We start from the raw sequence: 18,964 nt of genomic DNA on the forward strand, positions 1-18,964 counted from the left end.
GGATAGTCCTTCCATTCGGCCTTAAGACGGCCCCATCAGTTTTTCAAAAGGCCATGATAAGGATATTCGAGCCCATACTTCATAGTGCACTTATTTACATAGATGGTATCCTTCTCTTCTCCAAAGATGTTACTGCCCATAGAACCCTTCTCTCTACATTTCAACAAATGTTGGATTCCTATAGAATTATGCTATCAGAAAAGAAGAGCTCATTGGCCCAAACTGATATCGACTTCCTTGGAATAAAGTTCAAAGATGGAAAATACCAACCGGGACCTCACCTTGCAGAAGAATTACTAAAGTTTCCTGATAAGGACTTGACAGAAAAATAAATACAACAGTTCCTTGGTATTATTAATTATATCAGGAAGTTTATTCCCCATGTGGCCACCCACACTTGCCAGCTGTCAAAGATGCTTAAAAAGAATGCTCCACCATGGAAAGAAGAACAGATATGTGCAGTCAAGGCATTAAAAGAAGTGGCTCTGAATTTGCCACCTCTGAAGATTCCTAGCATTGGACATCACATCCTTCAGACTGATGCTAGTGACACCCACTGGGGTGCAGTCCTCATCGAAGAAATACAAGGAGAAAAGCATATCTGCGGACATGCTAGTGGAGAATTTCCAAAGCCTCAGAAACATTATCATTCGGTCTACAAAGAAATATTAGCTGTCAAAAATGGGATAAAGATATTCGAATTCCATCTCATTGGCCACCATTTCACTGTGGTCATGGACAGCTCATCCTTCCCAAAGGTTCTAGACTTCAAAAACAAGTCTCTTCCTGAACCACAATTACTGAGGTTAAAGAACTGGTTCGCCAAGTATAAATTTACGGTCCAGCATATCAAAGGGAAACATAATTTGGTTCCTGATCTTCTATCCAGGCCCAAAACCCTCCACCTGATTCAATCTTTCTCTACACTCCCTTTAATCCTTATGGCTTCATCATCATCCTCTCCATATACTCCTTCTCCGATGCACAATTTCCTAGTTCCTACTCCAGACAGTTTTCCCCCAGGATGTTCACCCAACCAGCCTATCACAAAAATGGCTAAGTTTGCAAGGGACCATCTGTTCCACTACCTAAGCACCAGAAACACTCTGAGAGGGTTACTCCCATCCTCGTCTATCTTTATCCCTGATAACCCTTTCCTCACCTGTTTCAGTATCCACCCTGACAGAGAACTCATCCTGGAAGAACTATGGCTTCTCTGGTGCATGGTTACTCTCTATTCCACAGGGATAGAGTTCCCACTCATGGCCCTATACCAGTATGTTATGAGTAACACCAACAGGACTCTCCTGTCTAGATTCCTGAAATGGTTCAAGCCCATTTTAGCATGGCGCTACAATCTGAAGTGCATCATAGACACCCATGGAATTGAGGAAAGGCCCATCAGCGCTTAGCCCAATATCAGAACCATGTTCATAATGCACAGGCCTTTCTCTAGAAGGCCCGATGGACTCCTCTGGACCCAAAATACTGAGTACGAATGGAGAACTTATGTCACACCTTACCCCTCTGTAAGGCATAACATGATCCCGTAGAATACCTAATGAACTACCGAACTTTACCTACCGATAACTCATTAAGTACCCTACAAGGGATTTTAAAACAATTTTCTTACTTTTGATAAGTGGTGAGCATTTTCTAATAAGTACTTAAAACATTTAGTTAAAATTAAAACTAGTTAATATTTTTGGCCCATTTTATTTTTACGCAAATTTTATAAAAATTTTGACAGAGTTTTCTCTGTATTTTGAGAAAACAGTTCTTCAAATACCTGTAAAAAGCACTTCTAAAAATTTTTCTCAACAACTGCTTCAATTTCATACTCAATCTCAATCAATTTCTCAACACATTTATCAACTTTCAAATTTCAAATCCACTATCCAATGATCATCAAAATACTAGCAATCCATTTCATTCAAATTAAATAAAATAGTTCCATTCATATTTCATTAGAAACAAAACACATTATTACAAAATTTACATTAAGAGAATTTCAAACTACAATATATATTACAACTTTATACAAATTTTATACAAACTGCTCAAGACCCATTTTTACATGTCCATACATTTATGTGCAATATATACATCAAAAGAAATATTTATAGTTAGGGTATAAATTATACCCGATAACTTCTAGCAGGTAGCTCCCCTGTCCTCAGCAGCTCAATCTGCTGCTCCTCTAGTCTCTATATCTGCGACAGCATACAAAGCTATCGCTGAGTGGTGAACTCAGTGGTGCACAAACTAATAATTTAAAACTTAATACAATTTATGATTGACAATTCATAACAAATAGAATTTTAAAATTTCTAAATTCTTCAAAATCCATGACCTTCAGAAATCAACATTTTCATTCATGCAAATTATTCATTCGAATAGCATTTTGATCAAATAGTAACTATTTATTTACATTTCTTTTAAATTCCGAGACAGTGAAAAATTTTTGAATCATTGACAAATTATTTATTTCAATCACAATTTATCAAATCATGCATAATTTAAAGGACGTTGCCAACAATACACACAGTCGAACCCATGACCCAAAATTCGAATAGATGCCATGTTGTACACCACGACATTTCACATTCTCCCAATAACCGAGGCTAAAAGGGAGAAACAAAGACTAGCTAGTATATATGAGTACTCATTCACATCATTCCCCAACTGGCAAGCTAGAGAGGAAGAAACTCACCCCATCAAGTGGAGGAGTTATCTCACTAGACAAGCTAATGAGAATTCACAACATATTTTGTCATGTCAACTGTGGTTTCAAATTATATTCAAAATAATTTCTATTTGCAAAGTATTTACAAATCAACATATTTAATCATCATAAATTCATGCTTAAGGTTGGCAACACATCAAACTTAAAATTTACAATCCTCAAAACAATGCAATAAATCCTTAAATGCATAAGAAAATTTATATTCAAATTATACAATTTCATTCAATAAGTTAAAATTCTCAACACAACAAAACCATAAATCATACAATAAATTTATTTCAAATCAATTTGGAATTGAAAAATAACAAAAGAGTTAGTTGTGCGCAAACCTCAAGCGAGTCGCCTCTTGGCCTTGACTCGGTTCCTCGGGTTCTTTCCTGGTATTCTTTCCAACTGAAACACACAATTTTACAGTGTTTCAATACTAGAACTTAAAATAAATCCAAAATAAATTTAGCTTCACTTTTATCTAGCTCTAACGCGCTTAACTCGACGTTCTTGAAATTTTGTGTTTCGGGTTACTATTCACTACACTATTCAAGTCAAATAGTTTACTTTCTAAGGCTTAATAGGTATGGGAACTCCAACTTCACCCACATACCACATTTTGGTCACTAAACTTGTTGGTTTTGGTCATTTTTTCAAAACTTAGGTCTTTTAGGCAAAATTGCAAATTTTTAGTTTTGGTGTCCCTAATTGTACTGTTTCATTGGTCAGTTTACTGTTGGAATTTGGCAAAACTTTCTTCATAAAAAATGTTTCTTATTGTCTCAAGTTTATTCTCCTTTTTGAATCACCCCAATTGGAGTTTTGTAGCTCAAGTTATAAGCAAATTACGTTTACTGTTCATGCTGCAGAATTTAGTTCTGCAGATTTATTGATCCAACTTCATTCAGTAATTTGATCAAGTTAAGTTCATAATTTGGTCTATTTTTCTTCATATGAAATGTTCTACCATGTCTTAGGTTTCCATCGGTTCAAGAATTGCCTAAATCAAAGTTTTCTAGAGAAAGTTATAGCCATTGAAACTTTACTGTTCAAATGGCAAATCTGCAGTCTGTAGATTCAGTGACCCAATTTGGCTCAGCAATTTGATTGGGTTAATGGCATAATTTGGGTTGGTGTTCTTCATAAAAGTTTTAGGTATATATCTCATCTAACCACTGGTAAAATTTCAAGTCATTTTGACCTGCCTAGCTCGAGTTATGAGCAAATGAACAAACACTGTTCATTTGGTCAGGTTATGCAGGGCAGCCTGCGATTTCTCAACTTCGGTTACTTTGTTCACTAGGTTTTAGTCACTTTTTGGACAGGCTTCCTAAATGAAAATTGTGTCATTTAGTGCCTATTTTCATCCCCAATTGGTCTCATATCCATTGGACTTGTAAAATTTCGTTTTTGGTCCCTCAAAGGAAATTTTGGTCATGCTGCCAGCACATGACCTTATCCAATCCGAATTGGCTTTTAATTCCAACACTTCTAACATACCTCATTTGGTCACAAATGACCATTTTTCACTTCACATTAGGTCAAATATATCATTTACCAATTTCTCCAAAATTTTTGCCTCAAAACCCTAGGTTTCAAACCCTAACCACACTAATTTATTATAATTAACTAATTCAAAGCATATAAACACAATCTTTCAACTCATTCAAGCATTTTAACATGTTTAACTCAATCAAACTCATGCAAATCACTCTCCCCTCTCTGCTGGATGAATTTCAGTTTAGTCCCTCACACATTTTTTTTTTATTTTAAGTTTATTTACAAGTAATTCAAGCTAAAAACACAACAATTAATCTCAAACTTTCAATTTGATGTGCTTACCTCAACTTTGATATCCAATCTTCAATTTTTCTCCTCTTTTCTTCTTTCTTTCTTATTAAATTTCTCTCTCAAGGGAAGGGAATAAGGTTTTATGGAGTGATTATGGAAGAAGTTGGGATTTGATAAGGGTTTTAAAGCTTGAAGACAAGCTTTAATGGAGGTTTAACTATGGAGATATGAGGGAGAGGGAAAGTGACGTTTTGAATAAGAAGACTTTGTGTTTTATTTTTTTTTTCTTTTCTTTCTTTATGTCTTTTGTCTAATGGAAGAACCAAAAATCCATTTAATCAAATTATTAATTATGGGATTTATGGCATCATGCATGATGTCATGCATGATGTCATTTCCCTACACCTTTTTCATTTTTCTTTTTATTTCTTTTTTTTCTATTAGTTCTTTAATTTAATTTTCGATTCCGAAATTTTCTTTTTTTCCGATTTTATTTGACAGTTAGGTCAGGAGTCAGCTCTCGGGGTCAATTAACCAAATTGCCCATCGCCGGTTCATCCCGGTTTGCAATTAATTTCATATTTCTTCCGGCTCCCTGACCTAATTATTTGACTGGCTTAACAGTTATTTTTCACGATTTTCTCTTTTCCACTGTGTTTATAAGGGTCCTAAGGACCGCGGCGTCACATTTTACAGTTCAAAATTTGAGTTTAAATCGACTTCGCAGTCGTTTTCGAGAAGGTCACCCATCGCTATGACTCTCGGCTCATTTAACTTCTTATGTTATGTTTTTCTCATTTACACTTAAATAATTGACAATTGCTAATTATTTATGTTTATGGCTTATTTAATTATCTTAGATGTGGTTCTAATCCCCTTAATTATCGGGACCGACACCGGTCACCAGAACAATGAAATATACTAGGCTATGCAAATGGGGGTGTTACAATTCTCCCCCCCTTAAAATAATTTTGTCCTCGAAATTTTACCTGGTATCAGTCTCTGAACAGTTGTGGGTGCTGTCTCCTCATATCCTATTCATGCTTCCAAGTAGCTTCCTGGCCTGAATGATGGTTCCTTAGCACTTTAACCAATACTATTTACTCATCGATTGTTCACCTCGTGTGCCAAATTTCTTATGAGCTTCTATCATAAGTTAGATTCAAATTCATTTCAATTTTAGAGGTAAACAAATCTGTGTGCTAGTGGATCCACTCTTTCTAGGACCTCGTATGATCCTATGGGTGAGAACTTAGTTTTACTCTTTTCTTATCAAATCTCTTGATCATTTGATGCAACCTTCAGTTTAGTTTAGAATATTTTAGTCTTTTCTTGTTATTGTTTTAACAATTATTTTTCTTTATAGTCTTTTTTTTTAAATGACCTTGTTGGTCGTATATGAACTGCTTATCTCTTTCTTGGCCATAGGTCCATAACCATTATCTTACCATTTCCATTTATGACCACGGTCTATGTGCCATTTTGCACTATCTTGTTTGCTTTTATTTAACTTATTTTCTTCTTGATAAAATAGTTCGGGATATCGTTACGCATCTTAAGTAAGTTGTTTACCTTAGTGGCAATTCCTCATTTAGTGTTTTTCTCATTTCTTAATGTTCTATTTGTTTCCTTCTTTCATTCCGCAACTTAACTTTAATTATTTTATTCCTCAATCTTATCTTCTTCCTTAACTTGGTCATTAGTCGTAATTTAGTACCTCTTATCGTCCCTAATAAATCCACTATACTTCAATATTACTTTGATTTGGTCCTCTGACCATTCTAGTCAACACTTTAACTAATATTTATAACGTTTCTTTATTACATTTGCACCAACTATTCTAATTTTTACTTCTATATTTTCTTTTATCTACCGATATTCTATAGCTTATTTTCTGCTAGTTTGTGATCATTACCTTTTTTTTTTTAACCATAAACAATTCTTTAATCTTAAGAAGGAAGTCTACCGGACTCTCCTGTTTCCCATGCTATTCAAAAGTTCCACTTGAATTCTAATCTAATCCTTATGATCCGCACAATAAAATTGTGCTCTTCCTAAAGAATACCTGGCCAACTAGTTCCTATCGAATTACTGTTATCAGTAGAATATCATTTCTTAACTGTTTTATAAGTTATAATTGTCATCCATAGCATCCTGTCTCTTCTAGGGAAACAAAATTATATTTTGTGTCTTACCGTTACACAAATAGAATACTGTTCCTTACTAAACTTTGAGCAAAAGATCCATTGCAATACCAGAACAACTATAAACCCCATATCGGAGACTGGATGACTTAGCCCTATAGGTGTTATTTTTAAATTTTTACCATGCTAAAATCTCTAGTCCCATAACAATTCCTGATGTACTGTAATTCATGCTAGGGTAACGGAGTCTTTAACTCTCACTACCTTGCAACCATGATATTTTGATATTCTAATTATAGAGTTTTAAATCCCGAATTAGGATTTGCAAACTCAGTTTTAGTAATAAAACTCTATTATGGTATAATTGTACCAGAGCGAAAATCATTTATAACTATTCTTATCCTTATGTACTATTGGGTAATACGTAGCTCTACACAATAAATCTCAAGTCAATACTGTGATCTGCAGCTTACAGCATAAACATCAAGTATATTGCTTAGTTACTACTATACATCCCAATAGATCAAACTTCCCTATGTCTTATTTCTTTCAAATCCACTAATATCTTAAACTTATTTTGATTATGGTACTTACTGACATCTATCAACAGTAATACCTTTACTTTCATCTAGGGCAAATATATTACTACTACTAACTTTTAGGTCCTCTTGCCTTACCTAATTAGGCTTACTAATTAACTTTATAATTTATCGTAATCTAGGAGATGTCTCTCACTAGAAACTTTTCCAAAATTAATTCCAATCATGCTTATTATCGCAATTTTTATCTAAAAGACTAATTACTAACACATTAAAATTTATCTCCATGCAAGGGAATAGCAGTTGAACATATAATTTTAGCATTCGCATATAAACAAGTAGAGCCGGAATCAAATAGTACATAATTATTCCTTTCACAAGTTAAGGACATACCGGCAACTACATCTGAAGTCTCTGCTTCTTCCCCTCGATGCAAGGCATTCCCTCTTTTTAGTGTATTCCTCTGCTCGGGTTGGTCCATTGTACGAGGATTACCCGAAGTGTTGTCTCTACTTCTGCCTCTGCCCCTACTGACTATTAATGAGCCTCTAAAATTAGAACCTTGGACTGATTCCTTTGGTGTAGTATGTGGCATAACTCGACGTGCGCTAGTACAATCTCGGGCGAAATGTCCAATTCCACCACAATTAAAACAGGCTCCAGTGACCCTATGGCATATACCTCCATGTAATTTCCCACAAACGTCACAGAGACGGGTAGGGTAGGAACTTCTGGTTCTTTGACGAATGGTTCTTGATTGCTTTCGCCCTGAAGGTCCACCTCTGTCATACTTAGGAGCTCGGGGTCCCTCAAAATCTTTTCTCTTTCCCAAATTACTACTCGAACTTTGACCGATGGGTTTCCCACTTTTCTCTTTTTCATTCTGCTCTTGAGGGGGTTGGGTTTGTACTTGGGCCTGGGCTGACAGATTATCAACCATTTGCTGAAAGAACATGGCCAGCTGCTGGGCCGTTTGTGCAGTAATTTGTATAGGAGGGATTGGTGCAGTTGGACCCCCAACGCTCTGTGAAACTGGGGCCTCTCTTTGTACGTTAGCTCTATCAGACTACTCTACAATTTTATCCCTCTTGTCCATATCTATTCACAGGATTTTTTTCTATTTCCTGTACACCCAACACAAGGAGATTTCTCCTCGTTAGTTCATATTCATGATGTAATGCACGGTATGTAACAATTATGGACATTGAGCAGTTGTACTTAACAAGGAAAGACACAAATTCACAATTTAAAACGTACTTCAAAAACTTGCTCTGATACCACTAAAATATGTCACACCTTACCCCTCTGTAAGGCATAACATGATCCCGTAGAATACCTAATGAACTACCGAACTTCACCTACCGATAACTCATTAAGTACCCTACAAGGGATTTTAAAACAATTTTCTTATTTTTGATAAGTGGTGAACATTTTCTAATAAGTACTTAAAACATTTAGTTAAAATTAAAATTAGTTAATATTTTTGGTCCATTTTATTTTTACGCAAATTTTATAAAAATTTTGACAGAGTTCCCTTTGTATTTTGAGAAAACAGTTCTTCAAATACCTGTAAAAAGCACTTCTAAAAATTTTTCTCAACAACTGCTTCAATTTCATACTCAATCTCAATCAATTTCTCAACACATTTATCAACTTTCAAATTTCAAATCCACTATCCAATGATCATCAAAATACTAGCAATCCATTTCATTCAAATTAAATAAAATAGTTCCATTCATATTTCATTAGAAATAAAACATATCATTACAAAATTTACATTAAGAGAATTTCAAACTACAATATATATTACAACTTTATACAAATTTTATACAAACTGCTCAAGACCCATTTTTACATGTCCATAAATATGTGCAATATATACATCAAAAGAAATATTTACAGTCAGGGTATAAATTATACCCGATAACTTCTAGCAGGTAGCTCCCCTGTCCTCAGCAGCTCAATCTGCTGCTCCTCTAGTCTATATATCTGCGACAGCATACAAAGCTATCGCTGAGTGGTGAACTCAGTGGTGCACAAACTAATAATTTAAAACTTAATATAATTTATGATTGACAATTCATAACAAATAGAATTTCTAAATTTCTAAATTCTTCAAAATCCATGACCTTCAAAAATCAACATTTTCATTCATGCAAATTATTCATTCGAATAACATTTTGATCAAATAGTAACTATTTATTTACATTTCTTTTAAATTCCGAGACAATGAAAATTTTTTGAATCATTGACAAATTATTTATTTCAATCACAAATTATCAAATCATGCATAATTTAAAGAGCATTGCCAACAATACACACAGTCGAACCCATGACCCAAAATTCGAATAGATGTCGTGTTGTACACCACGACATTTCACATTCTCCCAATAATCGAGGCTAAAAGGGAGAAACAAAGACTAGCTAGTATATATGAGTACTCATTCACATCATTCCCAACCGCAAGCTGAGAGGAAGAAACTCCCCCCATCAAGTGGAGGAGTTATCTCACTAGACAAGCTAATGAGAATTCACAACATATTTTGTCATGTCAACTGTGGTTTCAAATTATATTCAAAACAATTTTTATTTGCAAAGTATTTACAAATCAACATATTTAATCATCATAAATTCATGCTTAAGGTTGGCAACACATCAAACTTAAAATTTACAATCCTCAAAACAATGCAATAAATCCTTAAATGCATACGAAAATTTATATTCAAATTATACAATTTCATTCAATAAGTTAAAATTCTCAACACAACAAAATCATAAATCATTCAATAAATTTATTTCAAATCAATTTGGAATTGAAAAATAACAAAAGAGTTAGTTGTGCGCAAACCTCAAGCGAGTCGCCTCTTGGCCTTGACTCGGTTCCTCGGGTTCTTTCCTGGTATTCTTTCCAACTGAAACACACAATTTTACAGTGTTTCAATACTAGAACTTAAAATAAATCTAAAATAAATTTAGCTTCACTTTTATCTAGCTCTAACGCGCTTAACTCGACGTTCTTGAAATTTTGTGTTTCGGGTTACTATTCACTACACTATTCAAGTCAAATAGTTGACTTTCTAAGGCTTAATAGGTATGGGAACTCCAACTTCACCCACATACCACATTTTGGTCACTAAACTTATTGATTTTGGTCATTTTTTCAAAACTTAGGTCTTTTAGGCAAAATTGCAAATTTTCTGTTTTGGTGTCCTTAATTGTACTATTTCATTGGTCAGTTTACTGTTGGAATTTGGCAAAACTTTCTTCATAAAAAATTCCCTATTGTCTCAAGTTTATTCTCCTTTTTGAATCACCCCAATTGGAGTTTTGTAGCTCAAGTTATAAGCAAATTACGTTTACTATTTATGCTGCAGAATTTGGTTCTGTAGATTTATTGATCCAACTTCATTCAGTAATTTGATCAAGTTAAGTTCATAATTTGGTCTAATTTTCTTCATATGAAATGTTATACCATGTCTTAGGTTTCCATCGGTTCAAGAATCGCCTAAATCAGAGTTTTCTAGAGAGAGTTATAGCCATTGAAACTTTACTGTTCAAATGGCAAATCTGCAGTCTGCAGATTCAGTGACCCAACTTGGCTCAGTAATTTGATTGGGTTAATGGCATAATTTGGGTTGGTGTTCTTCATGAAAGTTTTAGGTCTATATCTCATCTAACCACTGGTAAAATTTCAAGTCATTTTGACCTGCCTAGCTCGAGTTATGAGCAAATGAACAAATACTGTTCATTTGGTCAGGTTATGCAGGGCAGCCTGCGATTTTTCAATTTCGGTCACTTTGTTCACTAGGTTTTAGTCACTTTTTGGGCAGGCTTCCTAAATGAAAATTGTGTCATTTAGTGCCTATTTTCATCCCCAATTGGTCCCATATCCATTAGACTTGTAAAATTTCATTTTTGGTCCCTCAAAGGAAATTTTGGTCATGCTGTCAGCATATGACCTTATCCAATCCGAATTGGCTTTTAATTCCAACACTTCTAACACACCTCATTTGGTCACAAATGACCATTTTTCACTTCACATTAGGTCAAATATATCATTTATCAATTTCTCCAAAATTTTTGCCTCAAAACCCTAGGTTTCAAACCCTAACCACTCTAATTCATTGTAATTAACTAATTCAAAGCATATAAACACAATCTTTCAACTCATTCAAGCATTTTAACATGTTTAACTCAATCAAACTCATGCAAATCACTCTCCCCTCCCTGCTGGACGAATTTCAGTTTAGTCCCTCACACATTTTTTTTTTATTTTAAGTTTATTTACAAGTAATTCAAGCTAAAAACACAACAATTAATCTCAAACTTTCAATTTGATGTGCTTACCTCAACTTTGATATCCAATCTTCAATTTTTCTCCTCTTTTCTTCTTTCTTTCTTGTTAAATTTCTTTCTCAATGGAAGGGAATAAGGTTTTATGGAGTGATTATGGAAGAAGTTGGGATTTGATAAGAGTTTTAAAGCTTGAAGACAAGCTTTAATGGAGGTTTAACTATGGAGATATGAGGGAGAGGGAAAGTGACGTTTTGAAGAAGAAGACTTTGTATTTTATTTTTTTTTTCTTTTCTTTTTTTATGTCTTTTGTCTTATGGAAGACCCAAAAATCCATTTAATCAAATTATTAATTATGGGATTTATGGCATCATGCATGATGTCATGCATGATGTCATTTCCCTACACCTTTTTCATTTTTCTTTTTTTTTCTTTTTTTTTCTATTAGTTCTTTAATTTAATTTTTGATTCCGAAATTTTCTTTTTTTCCGATTCTATTTGACAGTTAGGTCAGGAGTCAGCTCTCGGGGTCAATTGACCAAATTGCCCCTTGCAGGTTCATCTCGGTTTGCAATTAATTCCATATTTCTTCTGGCTCCCTGACCTAATTATTTGACTGGCTTAACAGTTATTTTTCATGATTTTCTCTTTTCCACTGTGTTTATAAGGGTCCTAAGGACCGCGGCGTCACATTTTACGGTTCGAAATTTGAGTTTAAATCGACTTCGCAGTCGTTTCTGAGAAGGTCACCCATCGCTGTGACTCTCGACTCATTTAACTTCTTATGTTATATTTTTTTTATTTATACTTAACTAATTGACAATTGCTAATTATTTGTGTTTATGGCTTATTTAATTATCTTAGATGTGGTTCTAATCCCTTTAATTATCCGGACAGACACCGATCACCGGAACAGTGAAATATACCAGGCTATGCAAATGGGGGTGTTACAACTTATGAGGGATCAATCACTGAAAAGGACGCCATGGGACCCCTAAGAAAACAACTAGCTGAATATCTCTGTGAAATCAATAGCTATTATTGTCTGGTGCCTCCCCATGTGAATTGCACATCACTTGGTCCCATCCGGTCTCTCACTGATGAGCCCATTGACTGGACCCATCCCATGTGGCAAGATTCCCAAGACCCAATGGACACAGAGTCACGAGATGCCATTCAAAGCGCTGAACCACCATCTCCTGTACACCGACAGTGGCCAAAGGACTTTTTGGAATCGACTCTGACGACTCCGACTTTGACACCCTCAACCTGTCCACCACTCCATAAGAAAAGTTAAAGTTTGTCAGTCAATAATGTAATGATGTGTCCTCTTTATTTTGCTTTTCTTTATCTACTATAAGAGTGTTGGTAGTCAGTTTTCAACCGGTTGCCTGTAAACCTAAGAGCCTCCAAGTCTATATAAGGAGTTGCTCTGTTCAGTTGTAATCAGACTCAGTTTTCCTTTCAATAATATTCTCTGAAGTTCTCTTTTGTGGCTTTCTAAACCTTTCTCTTTCTCTCCGAAACCCTTTGAACTTGTATCATACTCTTATAATCAGAGATACGTATGCTCTACAGGTCAGTACTGGGGGACCGACCTTATGAGGAATTTAGTGTGCTGACTAGGCAGGATATCCTTTTCAGATCAAGTGGTTTCAGAGCCTCGTAACGGCATGGGTTTGCCCTTGAAGTCCCGGGTTCGAATGCCTGCGTTGTAAGTCTGCGCGCTAGCGTAGCGTGGTGGGTCAGTACTGGGGGACCGACCTTATGAGGAATTTGGTGCGCTGACTGGGCAAGATATCCATACGTTTGACATAGGAATCTAAATAAAATTGGACTGTAATAATTAATATATATATATATATATATATATATATTCTATTTTAATATCAAAACTATAATCATTTAAAAAAATAAAAATAAAACTGTAATTAAATATTAATGCAATTTTTTATTATTAATTTTATTTTTGATTTTTGATTTTAATTTGTAATCTTATAATTTTAAAAAATTATATCAAACACCTCTTCATTGCTAATGAACAAAATGACCTAAATTTAATTAATAAATAAAATAATTATTTTTTGTGTAAACAATTTTATTTTTATTGTTAAAACTAATTACAAGTATCTAAAGTCACCGATTAATAAAAACTAATAAATTAAAATAATTAATTATTATATATAAACAGTTTAATATATAAATTTTATTTATTATATAATAATTCATGTGCATTTAATTATAATTGCATAAATATGAAAGCAAACAATTTTATTATATTTAGGACAGTTAATATTAGGACAGTTAATATTATTTCAATCCAATTAAAAAAACTAATTAGCTAATTGATTTTAAGAAAGCATCCATATTAAATCATCTAATTTGATGTTAAGAAAAAAAATAGTCAAACTTTAATAATTATTTTTCTTTTCAAATTATATATGCCTAATTGATTGTAATCATAGGAAAAAAATATATATATAATTATAATCCTAGATATAAAAGACCATTTAATATTTTGAATTCTATTTATATATCAAAACCTAATTTTAAAAACAACATTCACCCTTCTACATATATATAAAAGTTGATATTTATCAAAATTTATAATTTTATTAGTAATAGGATATTTTTTGTAAAGCTAGTGTCCCTTTCATATATATATATATATATATATATATATATATATTTTATTATTACTTTCATATTTTAGTTAATTAATTCTTATAAAAATTTATATTTAATTGAAATTAAATATAAATAAGGTTAAGAATTTTAAATTTATATAAATATTAAATTTAATTTAAATAATAAAAATATAATTATAATTAACTTAAAGATTGAAAAGCATTTTTGGGAAAAGCCAATGTTTTTCTCTTTTCACATTTATATGCGGTATAGATAGATAGATTAATCCCTTAAAATTTTCATTAATTTCTCTAAATATTTATAAGAAATTCTTTAGTTGGTATTGTAAATTTTTATTTTTTATTAATTGGCTCTCTCATATTTTCATTAGTCTATAATAATTTATAATTTATATATTATGATTTACATAGAAACAATAAAACTATTTAGTTGTCATAGAAAAAGTGCAAAATTTTAATTAAAATTATTTATTTAAATTTTTATATTTACAAATTAAAATTTGATTGGTAATTATTATTTAAAAATTAAATACAAGTTAACCTAATAAATTTTTTTATCACACAATCTAAAATCAAATAAAAACTTTATATTTTTATTTTTTGCTCTTCCTCTCATTTTATGGGTAAATATAATTTTTTTAATTATCCCTTTCATTTTTCTTTCTCTCATTTATTTTATTAAAATTTAAAAATTATTTTATTTACTAGATAAAATTATTGATCTTAACTCTCATGCAAATTTTAATTTGATCAACTTAAATATACATTTATTTATTTTTATATGATATATTTACTTTGTTATTTTATTAATCTTTAATTTTTTTATATCAATTTAATTTCAATAATTAATAATCTAACTATTTGGGTTTATATTATTTTTTTTAATTTAAATATTATGTAAGTATTTTATATGATATTTTGATATCGGTGTTTTTTAAATAATATAATTTATAAAATGAATTATATAATAATTAAACAATAATTTTTAATACTTACATTTATTATAATTTTTTAATCGATAAAAAAGTTTTATATCCGTAATTTAATATTTTATCCGCACACGTGCGATGCGAGTACATGGTTAAATTTTTTATCAATAATTAATATTTTAACTATTTGGGTTTATATTATTTTTTTAATTTAAATATTATGTAAGTATTTTATATGATATTTTGATATCGGTGTTTTTTAAATAATATTATTTATAAAATCAATTATATAATAATTAAACAATAATTTTTAATACTTACATTTATTATAATTTTTTAATCGATAAAAAAGTTTTATATACGTAATTTAATATTTTATCCGCACACGTGCGATGCGAGTACATGGTTGAGTTTTTTATTATTTTCTGGCTTGGCCCTGGTTGTAAGGCCGGGTTACAACTCGATTGCAATGGATCTTCGCTTCTACTGTTGGGGTCTTCGCCTGGGCCTGTAAACCATAGTGATGGAGTCATGGGGCTTTGGGCCTAACAAGGTTCTGTGTTTTGGAGTTTTGAACCTAGCTTTAAGTTAAGCGAGCCACGAGCTCCTCGGTCCCATGTTTGCAACGGTTCTCGACTTCTCGAACTCGTTCTCATTTAAAGCCACACCGGAAGGAAAAAGACGAAATTTGCTATAACTGGAACGCAAACTGTGAAGAAGCATCCCGATCGTGTGAACTGTGAAGTAACAAAAGCCTCCAATCTTCCGGTAATAATGATGTTCAGCCCAGCCCAGCCCAGCCCCAGCCTGTGCATTTTGCAAAATCCTATACCAACTACCCAACAAATTTCATGTGCCAAATATGCGGAGTTTCAAAACCAGACAATGCCATTATCAAGGAAATTCCAAAAACGAAACGTGCACTAGCGGAGGATAGGACCATGTTTCTTGTGAAAAACAATCCCCTTATTGTAAAGGAACCAAAAGTATGACAATTCTCTAGCATTGTCCACCCCACCAACTTTCCCGTTGAATGGATTACTAAGTTATCAGTATTCCCCCCTCCATGACGACCACTTTAATTTCAATTGGTACCACAAAGGTGGAATGCCCAGAACTCCTCGTTCTAATCTTGGATCAAACACGTCAAACTGCACCCTACTCAGGGAGTCCAAGAGAACCTGGGCAGGAACAGCTGGCAAAAGCACTGGGCGAGCCTCAGCAGGAACTGTTCCAGCCAATGCACGAGCCTTCTGCAAATGGGCATTAGCTACTGATGCCATCTCAAAGACAGCATCACATAAGTCCTCACGTGAATCCACGTGGACTTCTGATCGACCGCCATCTTTGGCTAATAACCCATGTTTTGCTGCCACATCAGTTGGTATATATGAAAAGTGTCGGTTGCGACTAGCATGATATGGAATTGACCTAAGTAGCAATAGAAGGCCACTTGCCTTACCAACATGAGATGCTGCATGGTCAGCTGCAGTGGACCTGATGCCACCAGCTTGAAGTGTCATGTATAGCATTGTTGATACAGTGTCTTCGGCATATTTTTCCAACTCTTCTAAAGTTTCTGGGATGTCAGTAACACCCCTCCTTGCATCATTGATGCGTGCTTCAACAGACCGTTTCAACCAACCCTTAGTAATTCTATTTTCAGATATCACCGATGAGAGGGCCTGCGCTGTTGGGTGCTCAACCAACTTGTTGGAATAAATCTTATCTATAGTTTCTTGCCACCAGAGGAGGCGCATAAGACCAATCCTGGGATCTGAAGCAACATCCATGGCTCTGGCAGTTTCAACGTTCAAGGCACGAAGGGCAAATGCAGCCTTTCGCATGTTAGGGGGAAGCTCGAGGAGGCAGAGATAGTGATGGTAATCATAATTTCGAACTTGTTGTACACAGGAGGAGAAAGCTGCACGTAAGCTACTAGAAACACCTTTCATCAAATGCCCAGTGTAGTTCCCCCTACAAATACATCACGAGTATTTAGATGGCAAGTCTGAATAATGGTCTAAAAAAGTCAAAATTAAAAGCACCATTATCGTTAAGCAAAGCATGTAGATGAAAAACACAGGAAAAAGATGTGACTATATTAAGTAAAGAAGTACATATATTTTTCATAGTTCCGTTAGCTTACTTTCTAATCCCACCCAAAAAAGGGGAAAAAAAGGAATTGATTCTGATTTACTCAAACAACCGATTGACCATTAATTTCATAGACTTGCAAGTTGCAAATCCTATAAGCAACTGGAGGAAGTAGGAACTCATCTTAGCTTGGCAAAAGAACCTAAGAGGTCATCAAACCACAGGTGGTTTATAACTTATACTAGCACTCAGTACTAATCTCCATGATAAGACTTGTCAAGACAATTAATCTCATAGACTTGTCAAAGTTCTATAGTACTACAAAATTAACACAAACATCCTGTGTCAGATAAGAGCAACAACTTCTGTTCATCACTTCCACAGTCCCATGCCCCTTTCCTACTTCTAGCCAAGTGTAAGTAACTACCTTAAGAGTTTCTAACTGAATGTAAGTTTCAATTCAATTCATTGCCAATGCTTGCCCAATATTCTCATTATCTGCAACTCATCCATGAATACAGAAACTGTCAAGAAAATTTGAGTCCTAAGATGATAATTCTTGATGGAGGATTTGTCTACAAAACTTCAGCACATGGTTTATTCAATATATAGTTTATGTTTAATAGTTAACTGTCACCCCTATTTCCATGCCACGAACAATACTGCTAGGACATACATGGCATATGTGTAAAATTATAACACTACAGAAAGTAAGCAAGAATGCAGTATCTAGACTGCATTTTTATCAAACCAACATACATTCTATTAGGGAGGAAAAATCTGAAACAGGGTACGAGGCACAAATTATAAAGTTTCAGAAAAACTGGCGCCCAAACAACTTGCTGGCTGGTTTTACAAGTTTGACATCCTTGTATCTTCAACCTGCCTCTACATGTGTATGCTTATGAATCCATTTAACATTGTCGCTTGAGCTATTGTTAAGGAAAACATTTAAATTTTGATTTAAATTTAAACATAAACAACTTCAAATCAGCAAAACATAGTCTTTTTTCAACTGCATCTAAAAAATATGTTTTCCAAAAAATAATTCCAAATTAGCTTTTTAGCATTCCTAACTAATCTCAAACGAAGACTATATGTAGCACAGAAGCTTAGCTGTAAAACTCCCAAACTATTCTGAGACATTTACCTGAACAATTTCTTCAGTATAAGCTTCGTTATGAATTATCCAGAATAGACCAATGCAACCAAGCACATTGAAAAAGAATACTATATTAAAAAGTACAGCACAGGAAGAAAAATGCGCTACAACAGACGAAGAAAAAGCATATTTCTCATAGGCATTTAAACAAACAAGGACAACGCATTCTAATGAGCTTTGTCTTTGATAATTAAACAAACTAAGAGCTCATAATCAGTGAATTCAGGGGAAAAAAAAAAAAAAGAGGCCCAGATCGAAGAAATAAAGCAGTGCAATAATGGTTCAACACAAAAAATTAAGTGAAGGGGGGATTAGGAAATTGAAGCTTACCAAAAGAGTAATATGGAGGATAGTTAAGTGCAAACCATTTTCCAATTGAAGCTTCAAAATCTAAATGGCAATCCTCGATGGCAAGTCAAGACTCGAGAGATCTAAAGAAAGGAAAGTAGTTCGTTTCGAATCTTCCTCAACATACTGCAGCCTCCAAGAAAGCAGTATACTTTTTTCTTTTTTTTTTTTTCAACCCACCAAAATCATATATAAATCGGGTTGCATTCAGTTTACAAAACGCTGCGTTCTAGATAATATTTCCATACAAGCGCATCCAAACACCACCAATCTGTGAAC

The 18,964-nt window shown here is 33.6% G+C and overlaps 1 protein-coding gene across 1 annotated transcript; it reads right to left on the minus strand.

Annotated features, from left to right (window-relative positions):
- Window positions 1-15,948: 15,948 nt before the first annotated feature.
- LOC110631808 (uncharacterized) lies at window positions 15,949-18,863 on the minus strand. Its single transcript, XM_021779777.2, has 2 exons — window positions 18,668-18,863; window positions 15,949-17,055 (listed from the first exon to the last, which is right to left on the minus strand). Exon 2 carries the CDS (start codon window positions 17,031-17,033, stop codon window positions 16,128-16,130), a length of 906 nt encoding a protein of 301 aa, XP_021635469.1. The 5' UTR covers window positions 17,034-17,055; window positions 18,668-18,863; the 3' UTR covers window positions 15,949-16,127.
- Between the last annotated feature and the right edge of the window lie 101 nt (window positions 18,864-18,964).

This window comes from Hevea brasiliensis, chromosome 16 (genome assembly GCF_030052815.1).
Source record: "Hevea brasiliensis isolate MT/VB/25A 57/8 chromosome 16, ASM3005281v1, whole genome shotgun sequence".
Classification (NCBI taxonomy): domain Eukaryota; kingdom Viridiplantae; phylum Streptophyta; class Magnoliopsida; order Malpighiales; family Euphorbiaceae; genus Hevea; species Hevea brasiliensis.

Excerpts from the sequence above, each read along its gene's own strand:
- LOC110631808 (XM_021779777.2), bottom strand. The coding sequence starts at position 17,033 with ATGAAAGGTGTTTCTAGTAGCTTACGTGCAGCTTTCTCCTCCTGTGTA.